At 41.0% G+C, this 24,478-nt stretch overlaps 1 protein-coding gene across 9 annotated transcripts in view; it reads right to left on the reverse strand.

Moving 5' to 3' along the window:
- Positions 1-24,478, reverse strand: part of Sdccag8 (SHH signaling and ciliogenesis regulator SDCCAG8) — a 196,834-nt gene that overhangs the window by 122,309 nt on the left and 50,047 nt on the right. For all 9 annotated transcript variants that reach the window (XR_002384506.2, XM_021231888.2, XM_040738916.1 and 6 more), the window contains 2 exons: positions 18,600-18,734; positions 14,299-14,415 (listed from right to left, as the gene is read on the reverse strand). Coding sequence is in view for 8 of the 9 variants with exons in the window: in XM_021231888.2 (XP_021087547.1) it covers positions 14,299-14,415; positions 18,600-18,734 (252 nt within the window). In the remaining variant the exon portion in view is untranslated. The remainder of the gene's footprint in view (positions 1-14,298; positions 14,416-18,599; positions 18,735-24,478) is intronic.

A 24,478-nucleotide genomic window follows, 5' to 3' on the forward strand; every position in this document is an offset into this window, starting at 1 on the left:
AAAGCCAAGGTCCAAACAAAAATGAACAATTTTCTGAGAAAGGGGCAAATACAATTGACTGCCCAATTCTAAGGAAGCAGATCTGTGCCATTATGGAACTTAATTGTAATTTTCTTCAATAGCTCACAATGAAATGTATGGCATACATACAATCAAAATGGGAACTAGTTCTGAAAGTTAGACTAATGGATGACAACCCATTCCATGCACTGGCCAAGTCCCATCGCCTTCCCTTAACACCATGACTCTAGAAAAGAATGAAAACTGGAACCCAGAGAGATGAGAGCAGACAATCTGAACAAAGACATAATATTAGTAAACACAGTAAATTACTAATATTTATTGAGCAACTATATGGCATGCATTTATCTGTGCAGGTCAACAGGGACAGTCTCGAATTTTACACAACTGTGTAGAGCAGGAGTTGTATTTTCTCTTATTTTATAGAGAAATAAACTGAGGACACTTTAGGAACCTTGTCTAGGCTCACTAGGTAGCACACAGAAAAATGAGAATCTCACATCAGGCAGCCTGCTTTGGGGATGTGAATTCATCTAAGCCTATACCCAAGCCTGTACAGCAAGTTTTATGAGTGCGAGTAAGGAAGGAAACAAGGTACCGTGAGAGGATAGAGACTTCTGAATAAAAACCAAAGCTAGAGAACAAGAAAGCTGATGAAACAAAGGAGAGATGGAAGAAAGAGCATGTAAAGACGACGTCTGTCTAAAAGTTGATGACTGGCCACTAGGGCTCTGAGTAGAGAAAGATTTTGTCTCAAACAAAACAAAGCAACACAGAAGAGCTTACCTTATACACATGTGAAAATGAGCAGATCAAAATACCAAACACTTAAAGCAAATATAATTACATAAAAGTTCTTTAAATTTTTATGTGGCATAGCAAGAACTATGGGTGATTATTTAAAGGTCACTCTTTAGTTCATTTATGTTGTCACCTATGCATCCTTCCAACCAGCAGATAGTTACAGCTGAGTACAGAGCATTACAGAAAGAAGAAAGTAATATGGAGCCTAACCTGAAGTACATCACGGCCAGTTCTCACAGGTGACTCCCTACTCTGGGGCTCTGTCTTCTGCCATGTGGTTGCACCTCCGTTTGCCACCCAGACAATAGTTAAATGGTACCCTTTGCCTAGAATCTTTTGTGGGCTGGTTTTTGCCACCCACTTATTTTCCCTCTACACTAGGCTAACCTATGGCATCTGTGGTAAAATGATACACATTATCAGTCACTCTTTTTGCCTTTGGTCTCGAGCAATCATTACAATCCGTGTCTATATGTTTTACCATCTGGATGCTGCATATAAATGGGATTATACAACATGTTATTTCTCAAGACTGGCTTCTTTCACTTAACATAATATCTTCAAGGTTAATCCAGGATGTAAATATTTTTCTGAGACTGGATCTTACTATGTAGCCCCGGCTGGCTTATATAATTTGCTATCTAGACCAGGTTGGCTTTGAAATCAGAGATCTGCCGACCTCTGCATCCTGAGTGCAATTATAATGGTGTATGCCACCATGACTGACCCAGTATTTCATTTTTTTAAACACCCCCGCAGGTAGACAGGCATACATATTTCATGCATCCATTTGTCATGGATAGATACTTAGTTGTTGCCAGATTAGAGTGCTGGGAAAATGTGATTATGAACATTCAGGGGCAAGTTGGTATATAGGTCATGTTTTTACTTCTCTTGGGCACATCCTAGGAGTCATATGAGAATTCTATGTTGAACATTTCAAGCAGCTGCCAGACTGGTCTCCAAAGCAGCTGAACCACTCTACAAACCTCCAACAAAATATGAGGGCTCTGATTTCTGCACATCCTTGTTAACATGCTACTATCATCTCATTTAATTATTGTATGATGTGTACATTTGCATGTAGGTGCACACATTTTAGAGAACACATTTTTCCTTCCACCATGGGTTCCGGGCATTAACTCAGATCCTCAGGCTCACGTTGGCAAGTGTCCCTGACCACTGAGTCACCCCACCAGTCCATTACTGTCTTATAAATTGTAGCTATCCTTATCAGACATGATATAGTATCTCATGTTAGTTTGGTTTACATTCTTGTGACAGTGATGATTGCCTTTCCATAATACCTTTTACCATTTTGTTATTTCCTCTAAAACAAAATTGTATACAAATCTTTTCTCCAGGTTCAAGTCAGCCTGACCTTTTAGCATTAAATTTTAAGCATTCTTCACATATTTCCAGTATAAGATATAGCCAAGAATGCAGCCTATACCTATAATCCCAGCTTTTAGGAAGCTGAAAGGAATGATCATAGAGTTCTAGGCCAGCCTGGGCTATACAGCAAGGATCTGTCTCAAAACAGTACAAGGCAAAACAAAACAAAAACAACTGTAAGAGTAGTAAAGATGTTCTATTTCTCATGGAGCTCTCTTGGCCTACTTGTTTGTGACATGTACTTCATAATAACTATTACATTAATAAATACATAGACATGCGGCAAATACTTGCAGTTCAGTCATCTCTAAAATGAGGATGAGCTAAGTAAGTCATTCTCTTCTGAACTTTAGGAATTCCTCTAGTCACTGCTCTTCATTATTTGAGATTTTTGTTCACATGGTCACTGAAGTAAGGGACACTCATAATAAAAGTTTGGTTTTTTTTGGCAGCCCACAGATTGGGAAAAGATATTCACTAACCCCACATCTGACACATGTCTGACAGAGTTCTGGGATAGCCAGGGCTACACAGAGAAACGCTGCCTAAAAACAAACAAAAAACCACTACTGTGGTTTCCCTCTGAAATGACACCTCTATACTGATGGATTTTGATCAAGTGCCCCTCTGAGTCAGAGGATGTGGGAAGCACAATCCTTGATGTAACACCATTGAAGGCTTTCTTCCAACATCTTCTTTCCCATTTTTTTTCTCTTTTCCACTATGCTGTTTGTTCTCTTGGCTGTTGAGGTTAAGTCTAAGGAGTGTTAATTTCAGTATTTGACACTTTAATCTCAGGGCTCGCCCAAGGGGGAAAAACATTCGTTAAGTCTCACTTCTTGGTTACAGATTACCGAGACATACTGGAAGACATAACCACACAGACTTTCAACTGTAGATATAAATAAGATATGGATCTAGTCATTAGTGTGTCACTGTTATGATGCCAAAGCACCACATAGTCCCCAGCCTAGCATCAACTGAAAGGTCTCTAAAGAGGTGAGGGCCCAGTAGGAGATCTTCAGGTCACAGGGCCATGACCCTGTCATGCCATGAGAACTCGGTGGCTTCTCCTTCCCCACACAAGGTGGGTTGTTCTGCTCTGTCACACACTCCTACCACAACGCATGGTCTCCATACAAACCTACACAAGAAGGCCAACGAGTAGTAGACCGAAGTCTCAAAAATTGTAAGCCAACTTAATGACTGTTCCAGATGTTCCTTATAGTCAAGGAGAGCTGACTGACCTAGTGGAGTGTCCCTTTTATGATGAAACATTTCTGACTCTTACCCTATAAACCCTTAATGGCTTGAATCACTATATATCTTTGATAGCCCTAAATTTCAATGAACCCTTTGAAGGCTAGGGAAATATTCTGAGGACCTGAAAAATGATCATTTTGATCATTAAAAACATACTTAACATGCTATATTCTAGGTCACCTGCTTCTAAAACAGCCATACTTCATCCTGGGAATACATTTTGAAGGTGCCAGCAAAGACGAGAAGATCACCAGCGGTAAACACCATGCTTCTCAAATAGAAGTGCCCAGATCCAACCCCTTTATCATAAGCAAACCCATAGGAAACTCTGGCCAAGGACATTGAACTTCCTGTTTTGTGGAAGCTTTCCAGATCTCCAAGTTCCACCTTTACAGCACGCTGGTGTTTAGTAGTAGTCTCTATTAATGATGGGGTCTAATCCTCAGTGAGAATTAAATTCAACTGTTGAAAAGGCTAGGCATTTGTTTCCTTTATCATGATAAAGAGAATCTGATCTAAAATTTTTAGAATAAAATTTCTTCCTTATAATCTCAATACAAGTGCCACTTTTATGAGAGTGAATAACTAGAAAATGTGGGCTGATACTGAGACTCCATACAGCTTCTATTTATTAATATGTAATTGAGAATTAAAAGGGAGAGAGAATATGTTCTATAAATATAGAAATTTGGAACTAGAGAGAAAATTTTGGTTTACTTATCTAAGCTTCTCAAGTCACATGGAAAAGAACATCCCTGCATCACCGGGATGTTTGCCCCTTGCCAAAGTCAGGAGTTTTGAGGCAACCATGTGGCTCAGTGGTATGGTAACATTCATGAGCTCTGGCTTCAAAGACCAGCACCATACAAATAAAAGTTCTCTTTGAATTCATGGTACACAGGTAAACCCTACACAATGTGTGTTTCATTCTTCATCATCATAAGTCACTGGTAATTCTCCATGTATCATGATAGCTAAATTATTAATTCCTAGGAAACTAATTGGAATGTTGGAAATCTCAAATTTTCTGGTAGACATGGTAGAAGATGCCTGCAGCCTGTTACTCTGGAGGTCAAGGTAGAAGGATCACTAAGCCTAGGAGTTCAATGACAGCCCAAGTGACACTGTGAAAATCAGTCTCTGAGAAGGGGAGAGGCTGGTTGATATAGTTCACTAGTAGAGCCCTTGTCTAGCTTGTATGAGGCCCTAGGTTCCTTCCCAGTTATCATTTTAAAATATGGTATGTCAGAAAATCATACAAAAGAAATTCAAATACTACAAACACCCACTTCGACAATGTAACACTCCAGCAGAGCTTGACTACAGGGCATCAGTGTAAGAGATCAGCTGTGGTGGGTAGACAGTTGTAAGACAGTGCTGAGGACACACTAAACAATGCTAGGAGCCAGGAGACATTTTCTTTGACTGTGTCTCCTTTCTCACTCTTTGTTCAAGCTGCCATGTTGGGCCTTCTAGCCAGATGCCTTTGTCTCCCATCTGTGCTGGGCAGCATCCTGACCACCTTGCAAGGATGCCATCATCTTCTCTTCCAATCCCCAGGTCCTTTTGTCATTTGCTGTTACTGACATAGAAGTGTTTTTGCATAGCTACCTTACCTTCTCCCTTCTGACACAGACTCATTAGAGGCCAACACAACACACCAAACATATGCCGGTTGGATTAGGGCAGCAAGTGAAGTCTAAGGCAATGGGGTTCTAAATCTGTCAAGGTTTTGTTTTCTTCAAGATCTAGCCTATCATCTTCTTTAAAAATTCATGGAAATGGCCATATAAAGGAGATTAGAGTAAAAAGTAAGAAGTGACACACAAAAAAAATGCTTAAGATATGTTAACTGAAAAGAGAGAAAACAAGATTACACCTTGGTTGTGCTTACAACACACACTATCATAGCAGTATATGAATTAAAAGCAGAAGGTAAATCAACAACAAAAAAAAACCAATTTGCTCCATTGTATGATAAAGCTACATCAATGTGCCTCTGTTTGTACAATAAATAATGTTTTAAATGTATACACAGGTATTCATTAGTAACACTCATGCTGGATATTGGTGCTAATATTTCTGAGCCATTAAAGCATGGTTTAGCTGTCCTATGTCTAATGCCTGTCAGCTTGCTGGCCTGCAGGGACACATTCAAATAACTGCTGCCACCTGATAGCAACCAGACTTGCAGGCTTGGCAGGTATGTAGACACTGCGAAGGCCCAGCAGGCTAGCCTGGTGAGTCAACATTTAAAGTTAAAATAAGTATACAGAATTCAGTTCACAGCTTTAAATCCCCATCCAAAAGAAAATGTTTATTAACAAACACTTCATAAGGTGAATTACTTCTCAATGGTCAGGTTTTGTTTGGTTTTTATGGTTTTATCTCTTAGCCTTAGAGCAGTACTTTCAATTCACACCAATACTGTTTTTATTTAACATAGCTCTTTTTAAAGAATTAAATGATAAACGGAATGATCAGCTTTTCTGGACAATTAAATTACAAGCAAAACCCAACCACGTGAATATAAATGTAAGTTTCTGTTTTAGTCTCGGGTATACATATCCTGTCACCCAAAACAACCAGGAAAGCATCAGCACATGGCTGAGCACTGCAGGCCCAGAGGGCCTTGACCCACTATGCCCACACTGACTTTGAGTTGCCTCTCTGTGTAAACAAAGCAAAAGCACAGGTTTGCTCGTTTATGGTGAATTTTGTGATTTTTATCAACATAATGCTGACTTAAATGAAAAGCTTATCTAGCACAGTGCTTTAGAAAAATAAGCCTAGTAACTTGAGATCTTTATTAAGTGGAGATACATTAAATTATCTGCGAAATCCAGGGAATTCTCGTTTCCACTGGAGCCATCACCCAGGACAAGAACAAAAGACGGTGCTTTATTAGACAGACGCTAGGTTGAAGAATTTTCTCAGAAATCTCAGTTAGGCTGTGATAGGAACACAAATTTCTCTAAGTATGCTGAACAACGCTTGAGGGCATACTTAGGGAAGCTTTATTACATCGCACACGTGGAACCAGATTCTCCCTCGTGGGCTGCAGCCAGCGTGAAGTTCACACTACATTAATTTGCACTTGTCGATATGCTGCTTTGCAAGGATTCTTACGGCATGCATGTTCAAATGTGTACTGACTCCTCGGTTAGAATATAAACTCCCCAAGGGCAGGATCTGGGCTTGCAGCAAATTCCCCCTAGTGTCTAGTAAGCTGGTCTGGCTAAGCCATGCCCCCAGGAACTGTTGTATGGTAGAGGGGAAGGGACGGCAATGTACAAGACTACAGCACTGGAAGAGCGTGAAGACAGACAAGAAGCACTGTCATCACCAAGCCCGCGTGACTGAGTGCGCCAAAGCCATGCCCATGTGGCCCCCTCCCAGGCTCTGCAGAAGGAGAAGTGCGATGGCAGGTGGTAGCTGACTAAGCCTCTGAAGTCTATCTCTCAGACGTCACCCATTATCTCGGGCTGCTGAAGATAGTGCATAGCTTCAGAGAGATCAGAGCTGCACGAGATTTACTCTAATCTGTAGGTGCTAAAGTTACAAGTAGAAAAGACTAACACTGCTGCTACTCACTTCCAACAGCTACCATGGCCTGTTGCTGGGATGTGCCCAGAATTAGACAGTGGACTCCAGAGGCCAATAATCTAGGTCTTGAGGTACATTACACTGTTACTATATTAAAAAAACCTATTTCGGGGAAGCTCGTTCCATGGTCTGTAAGAGTCTATTCCAATCGTCTGTCAGCTGCTGCCGTGGGGCTGACTTCCACACTACACATTGAGATTAGATAGATGCTCAAAAACAATCAGTCCCAACCCTGAAGATCCTCAGACCTTGCTTTATTCTGTGTATTTCTCGGTCTTAACTGGGTGTGACTTTTAGGAGCTGCAGAGCTTCCTTGGTCTCTGCAAAGCTGCACCAAGCAGGCAGATTCCCTCCAAACATTTAGTGAGCTGATTTTAAAGAGTAACTCCTGTGTTCCCACACCCCTGGCATTGTGTCATTCTAACCTGCTCACGCAGACTGGTACAGAGCTAAGCAACTTTTAAAGCTTTCTCCCTCACTATTTTTTCCAAGCAAACTTTTCTGATGTTTTTATTTTGTGTATGTGACTATACTCTTAAGTATTTGCTTGATTACTTCACGAAGGTACTTGCAACATTAAATGTTTCCTACTTGGTGGTAAGTATCTCTCCAAAGTTCTACCACATAAAGTAGGGCTAAGAAAAGCTACATCCGCTTTCTTATTTCTGAGAAATAAAGGGTACACTAACCTATTAATTAAACCGTAAAGAAATAATAATGCTGTCTTTTTACTTTCCTCCAAGCCACGTGCCATTATTAAGCCATGTGTCACTAATAAAACATGGACACAAACAGTCATGTACTCAGCCTGGTAATGCTGTTAGATGATTGAGAGAACAGAGATACGGCATATGCACTTTTCTGTAAAATATTCCCAATCAAGTTATAATCCAAGGCTGATGCTCTCCAGTAAGACATCCCAGTACTGCAGAAGAACTCGCCAACCCCAGAGTAGGGCTAGCAGACTCTTCCTACAAGGGTTAGCTGATAATGATAGTATTTTGACTTGGTGGGCTAGAAGGTCTTTGCCACACCTTCTCAGCTCTGCTTTTTTCCAGCAAGACTTATTTTTACATTTTTAACCATGCGTATGTAGGTTCCAGCAGAGGCAGGGGGACACCCTGGAGCTGGAGCGACAGGAAGTGGTGAGCTGCCACATGGGTGCTGGAAAATTAGCACAGGTCCTCTGCACAGGATCTTAACACTGAGCCCCAGCCAACTCTGCTCTTGTACCAGGGAGGGAGCAGAAGCAACACATATGTTCCCATGTTTTCATAAAATATCGATCGCTTGTAAAAACAGCAGTGAGCAGACCTAGTAGGAGTCTAAGTTGCTAACCGATACAGGGAGTACGGACATCGCATGGACACATGACCAGCACCATCACTGCAAACCCCTACTCTGCAGAAATGTGGCAGTTCATGGCATGTTCTCAATGCAGTCTCACAGCACTGTTTAAGGAGTCCTTGCATCTAGGTAAGACCCTAAGTTGAGAACAGCCTGGACTTCATAACTTAGCAAGTTTCAGGCTATCTTGGACTTCACGGTGAGACCTTGTCTCACAAAACCAAAAATAAAACAGGGTTTGGCACTTGCAACTTATGGCCCCACAATCAATGTTGTGAAATAATGACTTTTATTTGGGGATTCGTAGTTTGCCCACAGTGTAATGGGTCCTGTAAGTGCAGGAAGCTTGTGGTCTGTAGATGCTTTTCCTGCTAGCAGGAACCTAGATGTGAACTCTGGCATATACACATGCATGTTTCAGGACCGCACATAGGAGTGTAAAGTCTTTTGCTCCTGGATCAGGAGCAAATACAGTAATCCCAGGGTGGAGGCTACAGTCTCTTGTGGGACACCTACCTGACCCCTTTAGGATAAAGGAGACTGACGCCCACATTACCCAATAGGGCACAGTGCCTGAAGAGAAAACCTAAGATGATTAGGGGAGATGGGTCAGTGAGAAAAGCACTTGCTACACACGATGGGGACCTCAATTTGATACCCAGAACCCAGAAAAATGAGAGGCGTGGTGAACATTTATTCTGTTTTGAAGTTTAAAATTCCTTATTTTTTTTTCACTCTTGGTACCACTACAGAAATTTGCAAGGCAATAAATATGCTTGATGTAACAAGGAAAAAAAAAAGACAAAGCTATAACAGATAAAAGACCTCAGGAATGCACATATAATTGACACTACACTGCTTTAATAAACAGCTGTGCATTTAGCGAACTGTACTATGACAGTCCTGAACAAGAAGGCTTCCCTGTTTAAGCTGCAGCGACGTTTCTGTCTATGGAGTACGTTCCTTCTGTGGCTGAACTTTACAGTTCCTCTAATGCATTTGGGATGACTGCCTTAGAGTAGCCTGCTGCTTCCCTGATAACTCCCTGTTCTTCCTCTGAGAACTATAGTACCTTTCTGCTGTTGGCTAAACCTTTGGCTGCCAGATCCACCACTTCTACCACCAGATTCACAGCCATCACCCGAGGGACTGCCTGAGTATCCTCCACCAACACTGCCCCCATCATGAATCCATAATTTTCAAAACCATGTACTTCCCACCACCACAGTTACCTCTACCAAGATTTCCTCCTCAATCATAATAACCACTATATCCTCCTCCTCTGCTACTGCATCCACTACCCTGGTTTCCGTACCCTGGCCACCATCACCACAGTCTCCTCTATTACCATAACCTAGACCACTACCATGGTTGCTGCCATCCCTCTAAATGCATTGTTTCAACCTCCATGACTACCTCTGCCACCACAGCCTCCTCTTCCACCAAAGGTTCTACAAAAACCAAAATTATCCCTACCCCTTCTCAAGCACCACAAAGTTGTCAGATTGACCTCCTGACCTCTCTGTGATCAGTGGACTGCATCTCATGTTTGGAAACGGCCCCTTTCAATTCACAACTACACCCGTTAGCAGTTGGACTTTCTGAACAAAAGTTTTATCAACTGTGTCATGATCATTAAAATTTACAAAAGCAAATCCTCTTTCTTCCCACCCTACTTGACTTCCAGAACTTGGATGGTTTCAATCTCCTATACTTTCCAAAGTAGTCTCTCAGATTGTATTCTTCTGTATTTTCTTTAATACAATCAACACAAACTTCTTTGTTAAATGGGCACCAAGCTTCACAGACCCATCTCTAATTCTACCACATGCCCATCAACCTTGAGTAGTCCAGTATACAACTGCTTCACCAACCGTTGTCTTCAACACAAGAACAAGTCATAAAACCAAAGCCAACTGAATGGTTTGTTCAGAGTCTCATATCACTATACAGTCCAAAAAAGTGCTTCATTTCTCAAAATGTTCTCTTAAGCTATCATCTGTAGTTTCAAAGCTCAGATCACCAATAAACAACTTCCTCAACTGTTCTGGTTTCTTTAGATCATCTCTCCACCCCTACTCCAGCAACAGTGGCTAGAGTCAAGTTGGGGTGACTGGGCAACAGTTTTACCTCCATTCTGAGACCTGACTCACTCTTTCAACCGGAGTTCTATACAGGACTTAGAGGAAGACGGGGGCATTTGTAAACTACTACTAGTGAAATGGAGACAGGATGAACCCAAGAGCTTGTTGGAGAGCCAATCTAACATAACTGGTGAACTTCAGACCAAAGAGAAACTGTGTCTCGAAGGAGGCTGATGGCATTCCCAAAGACTACATCTAAGGTTGTACTCTGGCTTTCACATGAATATGTATACACACGAACGCGCGCACGCATGCACGCATGCACGCACGCACACACACACACGCATATAAACAAAGAAAACTTAGAAGCTGATGGATCACACATGTCCCCTCGGTTATAGGGAACCTATGAGGAGCTACACCCACTATGCTAATCCTTGCGCTATATACAGTTCCAAATTAAATGACAAATTTAAAATGCCATGATGGGGAGCAGGAAGCAGAGGAGTACAAGAGCCTGAAGAATAAATAAAAGTTTCCTATTGTAGTATTTTTAACATCATGCTTCTCTTTTCTAAACAAAAAGTCCTGTACTTTTACTTGCACTGTCCCTGATAAAGGCTAGGAGCTAAAACACAACTTTTGAGACTCAACTATCAAATTCAAAGTTGACAAAGACAATTCCCAAGATGTACTCCTCATTTCAAATCAGCTAACCCGGCAATTCCAGGTCTCCTGACAATTCCTGAATCTTAAATGTTGGGCTCTGAAATGACAGTTTGCATTTTAGAGTCTCTGGTCCCACTGCTTGAACTCGATGAAAATCGCATGGTGGCCACGTGCTCCAATGTGTGGCAGAGGATGAAGGCGTAGCTCTGAGAACAACCAGATGTTTTCGGAGTACAGAGCACAAGAAAAACCTTCCATGGGAAATTTAATAGTAAAAAAATTCAACTTTGTTATTAAGTGTTCCTTTCACCTCCTTTTAATGATAGCACCTTAGTATTTGAATAGGCAAAGACACTTCTGCCTTGCATTTTGGAATAAACCAACTGCAAACCATTTTTGAGAAGAAGAAATGTGGCCATTGCTTGGATGTCATTTGCTATTAATTGCTGCATTATTCAGTGTGATAATATAATAACATGAAGTTTTCAAGTATTTGTAGGTAAAATAATAAATATAATGTTTGATACCTGTTTTAAATATTTCTGCAAAAGGAGGAGAGGTAGAGAAAGACAGTGAGAAAGGGGATTTGAAAATATGATGGAAAAATATGACAATGAAGGTAAAAACTGAACTGGGTGGAAGAGGATTGAATGCAAGTACTAGAAGCGCATGGGTTGTTTATAACAGTCCCCTCCTTTCATGTTTTTAAATTCTCACAATAGGGCGTGTGTGTGTGTGTGTGTACCTGATATTTACCCCCCCAAAAACTTGCAATCTCCACACCAAATGCCTTTTGTTTTCCTTGTGCAGAAGCGTCCCCGGAGACCGACAGCAGTTCTCTGAGCTGGAGCGACACAAAGGAGTTGATGGGAAGGATAATTCACCCATGGGTCCCAACACAATATAAAGAGAAAAGAAGAAAGTGGGCGGAAGAGACGGCCATTGTTCCTCCTCTAACCTTTCTTTCTAATTATGCCAGAGTCAAGGCTCAGGTCACGAGGAAAATCATTTTGGTGGTCAACCATTTGCCCTGCTTTGTATACATCAAAGAGGCTCTTGTTCTCACTGCATTCCGATCTCACAGTTTCCCACCTACTTTCAAAACCCATCAAGTGGCCAGATTAGCTAAAATATGAATAAAATGACTACATTATGGGGAGCACCTGTTTGCAAACCAAGAGACAGGCGTCTGGTTCTGATGACTGTATGATATATAAGGCTTTAAAACTAAATATGCTTTATATCATTGTAGGTACTGCAGAGAAATGCTCGCCATGGCCAGCTTTTCCAAGCTACATGTAAATTTCTCTCCTGGGTGCAGATGGTGGCCAAGCTAAATAGCTCTTCGTTCTTACAGACAGAAGGTCAGGTCATGGCTGAGAGACCAAAGAACAATTGCTGCTCTGCTGTTCCAAACCATCCGGGGAATGAGAAACTACAACTTTCTGAAACTGTTGCAAAGAGTACCTACAAGATCTCCTCACAGCCTGCCTCAGGAAAATCTGTAGCAAGAAAACATCTCTGGACCCTTCGCAGGTTTACTCCTAACCACTGTGCCCTCGCAAAAGGCGCATCTCCACCTATGCGACATCACTAGGATCATCAGGGAAACTTGGATTTCAGACATCAGGGAACAGTGACAAAGGATATCATTCCTTGCAGCTTTAGCCTTTGCACATTAAAAAGAAGACAGTGTGCTAAAAAACAGACACCAGAAATGGGTTTGAACTAGGCTACCCATCTCCAAGTTATATCCTCCTCTTCTTAGTGTATGATTTTTTTAATCACTAAAACGTGGTAACGTAATTTCAAATCATTCTGAAACTTTCTGCTTCTGTGTTCTATTAGTTGCAAATATTATACTTCTATAATTCTGTATAACAACTCAAAAGATATTTAATGTTATAGGATGTGCCGACATAGCTCTAAGAACCTGTAGGGCTTGAGAAAGAGGAAAGTGCTCCATTGATTTAGGCGTCCCAGGCTTTCAGATGGAAGAACTTTCCATTTCTCTATCAGGTACGCCCCCCGCTGGAGGAATTGAAGTCTGTGCACTTTAAAACTAAGATCTTCAAAGACATAGAACACATCATAAAGTCTGCACAAGGTGGTATAAAAACTACTGTCACTCTGCTTGTCTGGGTTGCAAATTAGTACCAAGGGTTTCAGCCATGATTTCAATTTTTTTTTTTGCACAAAACTTCACTAGCACTTTCTTATTTAATACTTTCCCCAATTGCCTTTATTTCATTAGTCATCAGCAGCTGATGGGTTGAAAGGGAAAATATGTTGAAAATATGATAGAAAGCCTTGATCAGAAGTATGTTGTAAAATTATCTAGAACAACTTCTAAATTGTAAGGCTATCTCTAAATTATTGATACTGATACCTCAGTCTTATTATTTTAATAGAATACACAATCTGCTTTTCTTGGCTATAAGGAATGCAAACCTTCAATGGCCTATAATGTAACATAAAAATAGAACATCAAGAGTCAATCTGCCATAACTTTCTCTTTACAAGCCTTCCCGAGAGTCAATTAAAACTGGAGTATCTATACACTCTCAGCAGAGTTCTAACATAAAACATCTGTTCAAATTGAAACTGAAGCAAGTAGCATTTTCCCTAACATTTCTAATTTCACTGTATTTAGGCTTCCTGAGCAAACGTATTCATGGCTATCTAGTTAAAACTGGTTCCATTCTGCCAACAATCAATTTGATTGACATATTTACATATCAACTCATCTCATCTTACAAATTTTAAAGTTTTTCACTTAAAATTGGATGCAAGTTGGCATCTTTCAAGAACTTTATGTACGTATATTTTAGGTTCAAACTGTGCATTAGAACATTTTCAACTTTTCTAAGTAATAGATACATATCCAAATGTATATTTATGAACTGTCAAATTGGAATTTCATATGCAAGCAGTTGTATTCTCACCACTTCATGTCAGGCAACTATAAATGAAATTCTTTTAATAGTATAAAGTGGGCCCTTACATTAGTGAGAAACAATACAAGACAGACAGCCTGTGGGTAAGACCCCATCAACTTCAGAAAACATCTTACTAATAGCTTAATAGCTGTGCTTGTGTCTTTCCTTACCTGATCTTTAATTTCAAGATCCTTTTGAGATTTTGCTTTGTATTCTCTGTGCTCCTTTTCCGCCTCCTCCTTCTCCATTTTCGTTTTATTCAACTGAAAGCGCATTTCTCCACACACCTGTTAGAGTGTAAAAACAGATCAATAGCCTCTGGAATGACAGAGCAAGGCCGACAATTAGATCTTTTGGTGCCCCCTAGAGGACACACAGATGAAGTACAACAAGACTTTTCTAAGATCATTGAATGCATTATAAGATTGGAAGGCAATTCAAGGAATTACTGAGTTTAATATTCCAGATTACAACAATGAAATGTTAAGCCAGTGAGATGTACCATCAGGTAATGACACTTGCCACCAAGCTTGATTACCTGAGTTCAATCCCAAGGTCCCGCGTGGAAGCAGAGAACCGATTCCTTTCCTTGGAGTTGTTTTCTGACTTCAAGTGCCATATTACAGTGTGGACATGAGTGAACACACACACACACACACACACACGCACGCACACACACACACACACACACACTCATGCATGCATGCACGGATACACACATGCAGACACACATTCCTCTCTCACTCTCTCTCATGTATGCATGAATGCACGCACACACACACACACACCCTTCTCTCAATCAAAAACAAAATAATGAAATGCATATTTTCAGGATTATTTCATATGAAATAGTTTCAAATGGTCAGACATGGTAGTGCATACCTTTAATCCCAGCACTTGGGAGGCAGAGGCATGTGGATCTCTGTGAGTTCAAGGCCAGCCTGATCTTAAAAAGCAAGTTCTAGTACAGCCAGATCTATTACAAAGCAAAACAAAAACAAAAACAAAATAAATAAAAACACAGAAATTTTTTTGGTTTTATGAGACAGGGTTTCTCTGTATTGTTTTGGAAGCTGTCGGTCCAGCCCAGCCTCGAATTCACAGAGATCAGCCTGCCTCTGCCTCCCGAGTGCTGGGATTAAAGGCGTGCACCACCACCACCCGGCTAACACAGAAAATTTTAAATATTATCTAAAATTATACTAAAATAAGTAATTAAATCAGTTGAAGTATGTTATTATTCACACATATGGTCAAACATTCTATATTATAAAATATTTCTTTTGTTTGTTTTCTTTTCTTTGTTTTGAGACAGGATTTCTCTGTGTAGTCCTGGCTGTCCTAGGACTTGCTATGTAGACCAGGCTGGCCTTGAACTCTCATAGATCTGCCTGCCTCTGCCTCCTGAATGCTCGGATTAAAGGCACGTGCCACTACCCCAGGCTATATAATTATTTCTTTAAAGATTTAATCAGTTAAGCTTTTAAGGAAAATTATATGAATTTTTCTTTGCTAATAAACTATATTATTGATATTTAGATGTATATTACCAGAATTTACAGTAAACATTACAGATAGCACCAATCTTATTGTCATAGGTACACAATATGACTTAAACACTATAGAATAACTTTCAATAAAAGTCATATATTGGCTTTAAGCATGAAACATGCTCTATAATTATAACTGTAGCCTTCCATATAAGAGGAAAACATACATTCAAATGAAGTAACTATGACATATTATTAGGTAATTAATACATATAACAGCTTTAAAATGTTCTAAAACATTATGCAGTTTGTTTTTCTTTTTTTCTCTAACCCAAGTCACTGCACATAGAAAAACATATTTGAGAAACTGAATTATCAGAAAAATCTAAGTAAAGAAATGACAAGCCGGGGCTGGAGAGATGGCTCAGAAGTTAAGAACACCGGCTGCTCTTCTAGAGGTACTGAGTTCAATTCCCAGCAACCACATGGTGGGTCACAACCATCTGTTATGAAATCTGGTGTCCTCTTCTGGCCTGCAGGCATATATGGAGTGATGTATATATAATAAATAAATAAAATCTTTAAAAAAAAGAAATGACGAGCCTTTGCTGCAACAGAGAACCCACAGAAAGCAGAGTTATATTACAACTCTTTCTGATGTCCTGATGCAGTTTTATAGCATGTTATCTAATGGTTATTTTTGCCTGAAATTTTTCAATATGGCATTTCTTCAAAAACGATGGTTTTAGAAGCTTCAGAAGTTAGTCTCATCATTTTAGAAATATTAAAATATAGTAAAGTATGGAATCTATATGCCCCCCTCTTCTCAACTAAAAACCTCTTTAGAAACAATAGGCATTGGGGCAAAACAGAAGTGCAGCCAGAAGTCAGAAAGCATGGCAAGAAAGAATTATACACACACACACACACACACACACACACACACAACTCTTCAATTCATAAGAGTTGATTCTTCCATTCAAAAAAGTATAAACTGAGCCAGGTGTGTTAGTGAATGCCTTTAATCCCAGCACTCCAATCTCTGTGAGTTTAAGGCCACTTTGTTCTACAAAGTGAGTACCAGGACAGCCAGGGCTATTATACAGAGAATCTCTGTCTCTATATGCCCTCCCAGAAAAATAAAAAAGAAAAAAATCTAAACTGAAAATACTAAATAAAATTGAAGGGTTAAAGAAAAATGTCTCCTTCATTCCAGACCATTTGGCTTAAGTAGGTCTAGGAATTAAGTGACAAACTCTCAAGTCTTTAACACTAGAAAATAACAGCTCCTCAGCTGTGACTGGCAATGACATTTATCTAATCGCACTGTATAACAAATGTCCGAGTCTAGTCTTCTAAAAAGTCACTCTATTCTTTAATTTGAACTCTCACTTTCTTAGTCCTGTTAGCTCATTGCTTACTATATCCATCCACAACACGTCAACGTCTTCTACAGTAAGTCAAGGCCTTACACTGAGCCACAATTATCATCTCAGGGCTGGAAACTACTTCAAAGTCACTTAGTCTAATGTGTCACTCTCCAAAGCCTAAGCCCTGTGAACAGTTGCAGAGCCAAGAACTTGTTCATTACAACATGACACTTCGTAAAAAAGGTGTCTCCTGTAATGAACCACAAACCACTACCACAACTGCACCTGCAAACAAACCTGCATGTCCATTCCCTGGCAGACCTCACTGCCTCCCCCATTCTCCAGACAGACAGAAGGTATGTCAGCAAACAGGAGTTTCTTAAATCTCTTCATCAACCATGTATTTTAGGAAGTAAGTGGAGAATTAGAAAGTGAAAAGAGAAATAGCTCTTTTTGTTAAGATGTATGTATTTGTATAATGTAAAAGCTAAAATAATTCTGATTATTTAATTATAAAGCAACAATGAAATACAATGTATCAAAACTTAATATAGGTTTGCATGTTACAGAGTTATCTGTGAATTTAGTGGTAAATAATGATTTCACCCACATATTACATATGTCAATATTCAGTTTCTTACTAGTTGAGTGATTTACTTGAAGTCCAGATTAATTGTCATTCTTTTAAAATCATTTATTCTTATTTTATGTATGTGTTTTGTCTGCATGTATGTTTGTGTGAGAGTGTCAGATCTTGGAGTTAGACCGTTGTGAGCTGCCATCTGAGTTCTGGGGAACTGAATCTGGGTCCTCTGGAAGAGCAGTCAGTGCTCTTAAACACTGAGACATCTCATTAGCACCAAAACTAAAATTCTTAAGTCAGTGAAAAAAAAAGTTCTCACTTCACTCGCTAGTGAGGCCCAGAGCACAAACGCTGCAGTATTTTAATGTATAACTTAAGTATCAATAAAATAAGAATTCATGCTAAATTTCAGATTTAACTAAGAATTTAATCTAATCCACTGGTTTTAGAAGCAGATCTGAAAAAGAAATAAGAGGAAGAAACTACTTATATCAAGCACTGTTCCAGAAAGTCTTAAACAGTTACTGGGAAGACCAACCTCATACTGTCTTCAGAAAAACACTCACTCCTAGCTAACTGACTCAGAGAGGTGAGCTTTGCTAAGGATCCAACAGTTAAAGTAATATAACTTCTATTCACAAGTCTGTCTTTGCCAATTATTTGGTACAAATTATCTTTGGATTTTCCAGACCATGGAGGGGGCTGGTAGTAATGCTTGTTGACAGGCTCATTCAGTTGACCTTTATTATTCTTGAAATAATAAAACTTTTCTATTCCATACTTCTTCCTGACAACACCAGGAACTTCAGGAACTTTGGATATTAAGAAAACGGTTTCTAGGTGGACGAGGGTGCTCAGACAGTATCTGAAAACAGAGGGGGCCCACAGTGGAGAGAACCCCGACTCTGACTCCACAGTAGCATCATGGCATGTGTGCCCCCCATAACACACACAAATAATACATCTGAACAAAAATCTTTCAAAGACAATACGGACTTAAGCAATTATTAAAGCAAGACTGTTCCGACCTTTGTGACATCCTCTTCCTGAGAAGCAAGCTGGTTCTGAATTCCCTCTAGTTGACTGATGGCCGAAATCTTTTCCCTTGTAACAGTTTCTACCTGGGCCTCCAGCTTGGCAATATTCTGAGATAGAATCAATATCTGTAAGAAGAAACATAAATTCAGCAATGACATTTGAAAATAGTATTAAAAGCCATTTCAATAGTTCCATGTCTGCACAGCTACTGGGCTCTACATCAATTTCTCTGTGGGCTGGATATGTCTGCTTCTCTGATTACTCAACTCAGCTCATCACTGGAAATGCCTCCTTCACTCCTATTCACTCTCTGCACTCCAACTTGTTGTGAAACAGTGTACGATGATAAAGTCTAAAGGCTGGTTGAAACCCTGAGAGAGCAAATATGACATGGAACAGACTGCGATGGAGATATTTCAAAGAGGGTCTGGGGGAACCAGGCAACTCTTAGGTCCTTTCCTGCACGGACATTAAGCACTAGAAAAGATAATTTAAAGAGATGAGATGGAGATACAGAGAGGAGATTCCCTTCCCCCAAATCAGCACAGGGCTTCCCTGCAGTTCCTCTGTTGGCAAGCCCCACTTATCCTCAGTGTTCCTCAGTCCTGTCAAGAACCAGATGCGCAACTATCTCCTGTCTTCCAGGAAGCCCTCCGAGACTTCCAGTTTCCACCCAGCACAGAACAGTCGCCCTTCACAGCCCAGGGCTGCCAACCAGCTGCTGTGCAAGGGACACTTACACCTGCTCTCTGTACCTGCTTCCAATCTCCCCATCACTGCCCATGCCATCCTGGCTGCTTAGTATCCAGGGAGTTACACGGCACGTAATTCTACAGCAACTTCAGCCTGTACACCTCACCACCCTCCGCATCTGTATACCGCTGCATGTCCCTAATTACCCTGTTTCACCGTTTGTAGCTGCCTGGTTTTGTGTGTTTAACTAGAAGTCCCTCAAGGGCATGTTCATTAAAAGGCACCAAATGCCCCATGGGTTTATGGACGAAAATTCGGATGGATGCTTTTCAGTGGGGGTCTGTGCATAGTATCAGGTCTTACTCTTCTCAGAACTAAAAATGCTTCCTTGTCCTTAGAATTCATGGTTGTGCTATTTCAGTGATTCCAACTCTTCTGTGTTAACTTCTTAGTTGGACTGACACATTTAAAATGAAGGAATGCTACCTTAACCCAGAAAAAGCATATGGGATATCTACTTTATCTGCTAAAGAAATAATGACCTTGAATTCTACCACAGTCTCTGACATGTGTACATTGTTCTATAATTGAAACAAACAACTAAAACTTTGTCATACAAATAAGCCTATGAGAGAGAGAGAGAGAGAGAGAGAGAGAGAGAGAGAGAGAGAGAGAGAGAGAGAGAGAGAGAGAGAGAGAGAGAGATGGCTGTTCTTCCAGAGGACCTGGGTTCAATTCCCAACACGCACATAGAAGTTCATGTCTGTCTGTCACTCTAGTGCCTGGATTTCTGACACCCTCACACAAAGATGCATGCAGGCAAAACACCAATGAGCATAAAACAAAATAAAATCCCAAACAAACAAAATCAAATAAGCCTAATTAAACTCATTGGTTCATACATTCAAAAAGCAAACAAACAAAAGGCCAGTGGAATAGATTATATATAATGGGGATGGGAGGATGAATATGAGCAAAACATTATATGCATGCATGAAAGCATCCTGATGAAACCCATTATTGTATATAATTAATATATCGTAATAAAAACTTGTATCAATATTGAAAAGTTTTGTAAATTAAGAGCTTTACAACAATGAGATGATGTCAGGTGTTGGCATTTGATTACATAAATAGCATACTTGATGCACATGCAAACAATGAGTCCTTAGATACTTTGTAATTTAAAAGGATCAACTAATTGACTTTTCTGAAAAATCACTGAGAACTATACATTTGAGTTACAGTTATTTACATTTCCTGAACATGAAAAGGTTATCCAAAAACTTGACTTGCACATAGCTTCACTAATACCAAACTACCAAGTATCTCCTGCACATTACAGTCTGAACCAGTAGTTAAAGGTCAAAAGAAAATAAACAGAGCGAATTGAGTATCAATTTAATTTCCTTAATTTAAGAGCTCAAATTCATGACTATCCACATCATAACCTGTAATTATAGGTCTTCTGGACCCATATAACAGCAGTGGATTTTAGTGACAAGCTATTAAAACTAATATATTACGTATTTATGTGGGGATAAATCGGACTGTTAAACATATTAAGAATGCTCTGTGTTTCAAGTAAATATAGAGATATATATTTTGCTAATTATAAATGTTGTATCAGTTTCTATTACAAGGCATATACCAACTCCCTCCCTTCCTTGGAACTCCCTCCCTCCACCACCCATCATTTAGTTCCTCTGCCCACTACCTGTCTGCTACCTCCTGTCACCCTCTTCCTGAGGCTTCCCCTCCTGTTGTCACACCTTCTTCTCCCCCATGCCCACCATCTGGAAGTCAGCATTACACGGCAGGAGTTTCTCCATCCACATCTGTTGCAGAGCCAGCAGTAACACAGACAGCTGCAACACTGCTGGATGTCCGAGGCACTGACATCAGGTAAGTCCTTTAAACTTTGACAGGGGCAAGGAAGAGACAAGGACACCTAGGCTGGGAAAGCTTGATAGAAATTTGTGCAAAGTGGTTTCCAGTACATTGAATATTGCATGAAGTGGTAGAAGAGATACAAGAAATTAAGGATTCTGGCAATGGGCTATTGTCAAGGGAGCCAGCTAAGAAAATCTGTGGGCTGTAGGGGGTGATCAAGCAAGCATATGATGAATGATGGACTCAACTAACAAGCCCGAGCAGTTCAGAGCAGACAAGGACTGGTACTGAAAGCAAGAGACAAACTCACAGCAGGAAACACTCCGGGGGGGGGGGGGTGATACAAACATGGGCAGGCAGCAGCGGCACCCGTGCTCCTAGCGTTTCCCACACAAATGGAGATGGGGAAGAAGAGATGACCAAGTCTCTTGAGTGTCCTACTGTTGGGAACCAGCAGCACTAACTTTACCAACCTAATTCTTACAGCATACTGATTAGTTGGTCACTTTCTCTATTGGACTGTATCCCAAAGCCTGGGTGTGGGTGCGGAGGGTAAATACATGTGTGCACATTCATGCTGAGGTCAGATGTCAGTCCCCGTCTTCTTCATTCACGACCTACCTTATTTTTTGAGGCAGAGTCTCTCACTGAACCAGGACTCACAGATTCAGCTCCCCTGCTGGTCACTGAGCCCAGAGATGCTTTGTCTCCAACCCCCAGCACTGAGGTTTCAGCACACACAGTCACAGGCAGCTTTACCACGTGGGTGATGGGATCCAAACTCAGGTCCTCAAGCTCCTGCAGGGAGCACTCAGCGACTCCCCAGCCCCAGGGAGCAGTTTGGAAAGCAATTTCTTTCTGATTCTCCAGCTACAGTTGGATCAACTGACAATCCCTCCTTTCTGTTTATCTATGCACACTTACATACACATGGACTGTATTACTTAAAAATATAATGAGGAAACTCACTTCTATTTTGTTCCAATAAATACCTCATTCAATATTTTGTGTTGATGAGTTTTTGTCCTGGGCATTTTTTCAAATCTGCTTGCGAAACTGTGAAGGATCTAGAACAAAAGAGTAAAACTACAAGGTCTCTGCAGGAGGGGGGGATGATGGGGAGTCCGAGGCAAGGACAAAGTCAGGAGAGGCAGAGATGCATGCTTGCTAGCTCTTAGTGCATGTGTGCACCGTAAGATCTCAGTACCCGTGGCTGAGGCCTCTCCATTCCAACCACTGCAGCTGATTATGCAGAAACTTCAGCCATATGGGAAACTAGGTACTTTCCTAGTGTTGCACATGTGTGTATACTTAAGTCCCTTTAGAGAAAGCACTGTATCAGATTTGGATTGATGGAAATTGGATTAGTCGGATTATTTTTAGTTCCCCTGAAATGAGATTAGGAAAGCTGAGCTACTTGCCCAAGTTCATTCATGATAATACAGAAGAGGTACAGCTAGCGCTTGCATTCAAGCCTGTCTACACTGATGCACAGGTACAAGAGAACTAGCCAGGAAGTCCTCTGCTCCTTCCCTAAAATAATAGGCACAGGCTCGACTTATTCAATGCCCACCATAAGACAGGAATTACAACATTTTCAAAACATCATCGCATTTGATCCCATCGAGTGTCTGAAGTGCTCATCACCCCCAAAGGTTAGACAATGTCCCAGAGAGGTCAAACCCGACTCTCTCCCACCCCATCTTTTTCCTCTGAAGCCGTTATCCCTAATGAGATCACCACCTGGGTGCTAGGACTTGGCTGTCCTTACTCTTACACCTGAACTCGCACCTGAGATCAAACATCTGCAGAGCTTACTCCACTTGTGACACTGTGCTGCATGGCAGCTGCCACCTTTACTCATGAAGTGCCCACCAGGGAGAGACTCCTGTACAAATGCACCTGGCATGCTGCCAAGCACAGTTCACTGCCCCCCCCTTCCTTTTCGAAATCCTCACCCAAGTGTTTTTATGTTGTGAAGCTACTGAGTCAAATGATTTCCACTAAACAAGCCCCCTTTCCAAATAAAAGTACCCTAGGTGTAAGCAATAGCCATTGTGTGTGATTTATTCTGTTTTCTCACATACACACGCACAATAGCCAATTCAAAACTATACCTCATCCATGCCTTCATCAGGTCGAACAGAGGCCACTTCCTTCCTCAGTAGCTAGGATTTTAAATCCCACCTATTCTTCGGGGCTCAGCTAAACACCACCTTTCCCATGGCTTGTCTGATGGCTTGCAGACAGGAATCACTTCTGACTCTCTGCCTTAGTCCTGCCTTTCCGAGGCTATGGGGCCTTCTTTCCCTTCCTTCTAAGTTATTCATATTTCATTCAAAATACACATTTAAGCATTGTTAATGTGCCAAGCAACGAGGATGTCAGGTCATATATACAACAGGAACTCACAGGAAGCTAGAGAAGGCAGCAATCCCACAAGAATTTGCAAGCAATAGCAGATCCTAGTTTGGCTTTGGGAGGCTCTGATGGAGGCTGTGTCAAGAACTCGGAGGGAGCAAACAGAACAAGGAAAGACTCTCCTGGACAAGAGGTGAAGCCCACTCAAAATCTTGATTAAAAACAAACAGCCAGGTGGCGGTGAAACGAGACATTAATCCCAGCACTTGGAAGGCAGAGGCAGGTGGATCTGAGTTCAAGGCTGTCTCTACAGAGTAAGTTCCAGAACAGCCAAGGCTATGCAGTACAAACAGAAAACACACACACACACACACACACACACACACACACACACACACACACACACACAAAAGCAACAAAACAACACAAAAGCAGCACAAACAAAACAAACAAAACAAGCACAAACAAACAAAAACTCCAAAACAACAAACAGGCAAGCAGGCAGACTGGATGTCTGAATGACTGGAGACAGGCAAGGAGGCCAGTGAGTAGGACACAAGGAAGAAAATGAAGGGAGAGGAGACGGGAGAGCCAGGGAGGAGAAATGATGCAGAGACTTCAGGCTTTGCTAACGAATCCTAGTTTATCTGAGGCTGCAGGGAGACCAGAAAGGCCTTTAAAGCAGCACACTGGTTCACTGAGATGGTCACCACAGAAAAATCACCCAGCTGTGGTGTACAGAACAAGTGAGGTGAGGTTGGTGGCAATGACACCACAGGTCTGGAAGTGCCATCTGAGGGTGAGAAAGTGGTGACAACAGAGTAGAGACAAGACTCACTGTAGCTTGGGGATAATGCTGGGGGCACAGGGGCCGGGGAGCAGCCAAGGGTGGTAAGACCCCTGTTTGGGACCACCCCATGAA

The sequence above is a fragment of the Mesocricetus auratus genome, unplaced genomic scaffold, assembly GCF_017639785.1.
Source record: "Mesocricetus auratus isolate SY011 unplaced genomic scaffold, BCM_Maur_2.0 Super-Scaffold_100676, whole genome shotgun sequence".
In the NCBI taxonomy this organism is placed as follows: Eukaryota; Metazoa; Chordata; class Mammalia; order Rodentia; family Cricetidae; genus Mesocricetus; species Mesocricetus auratus.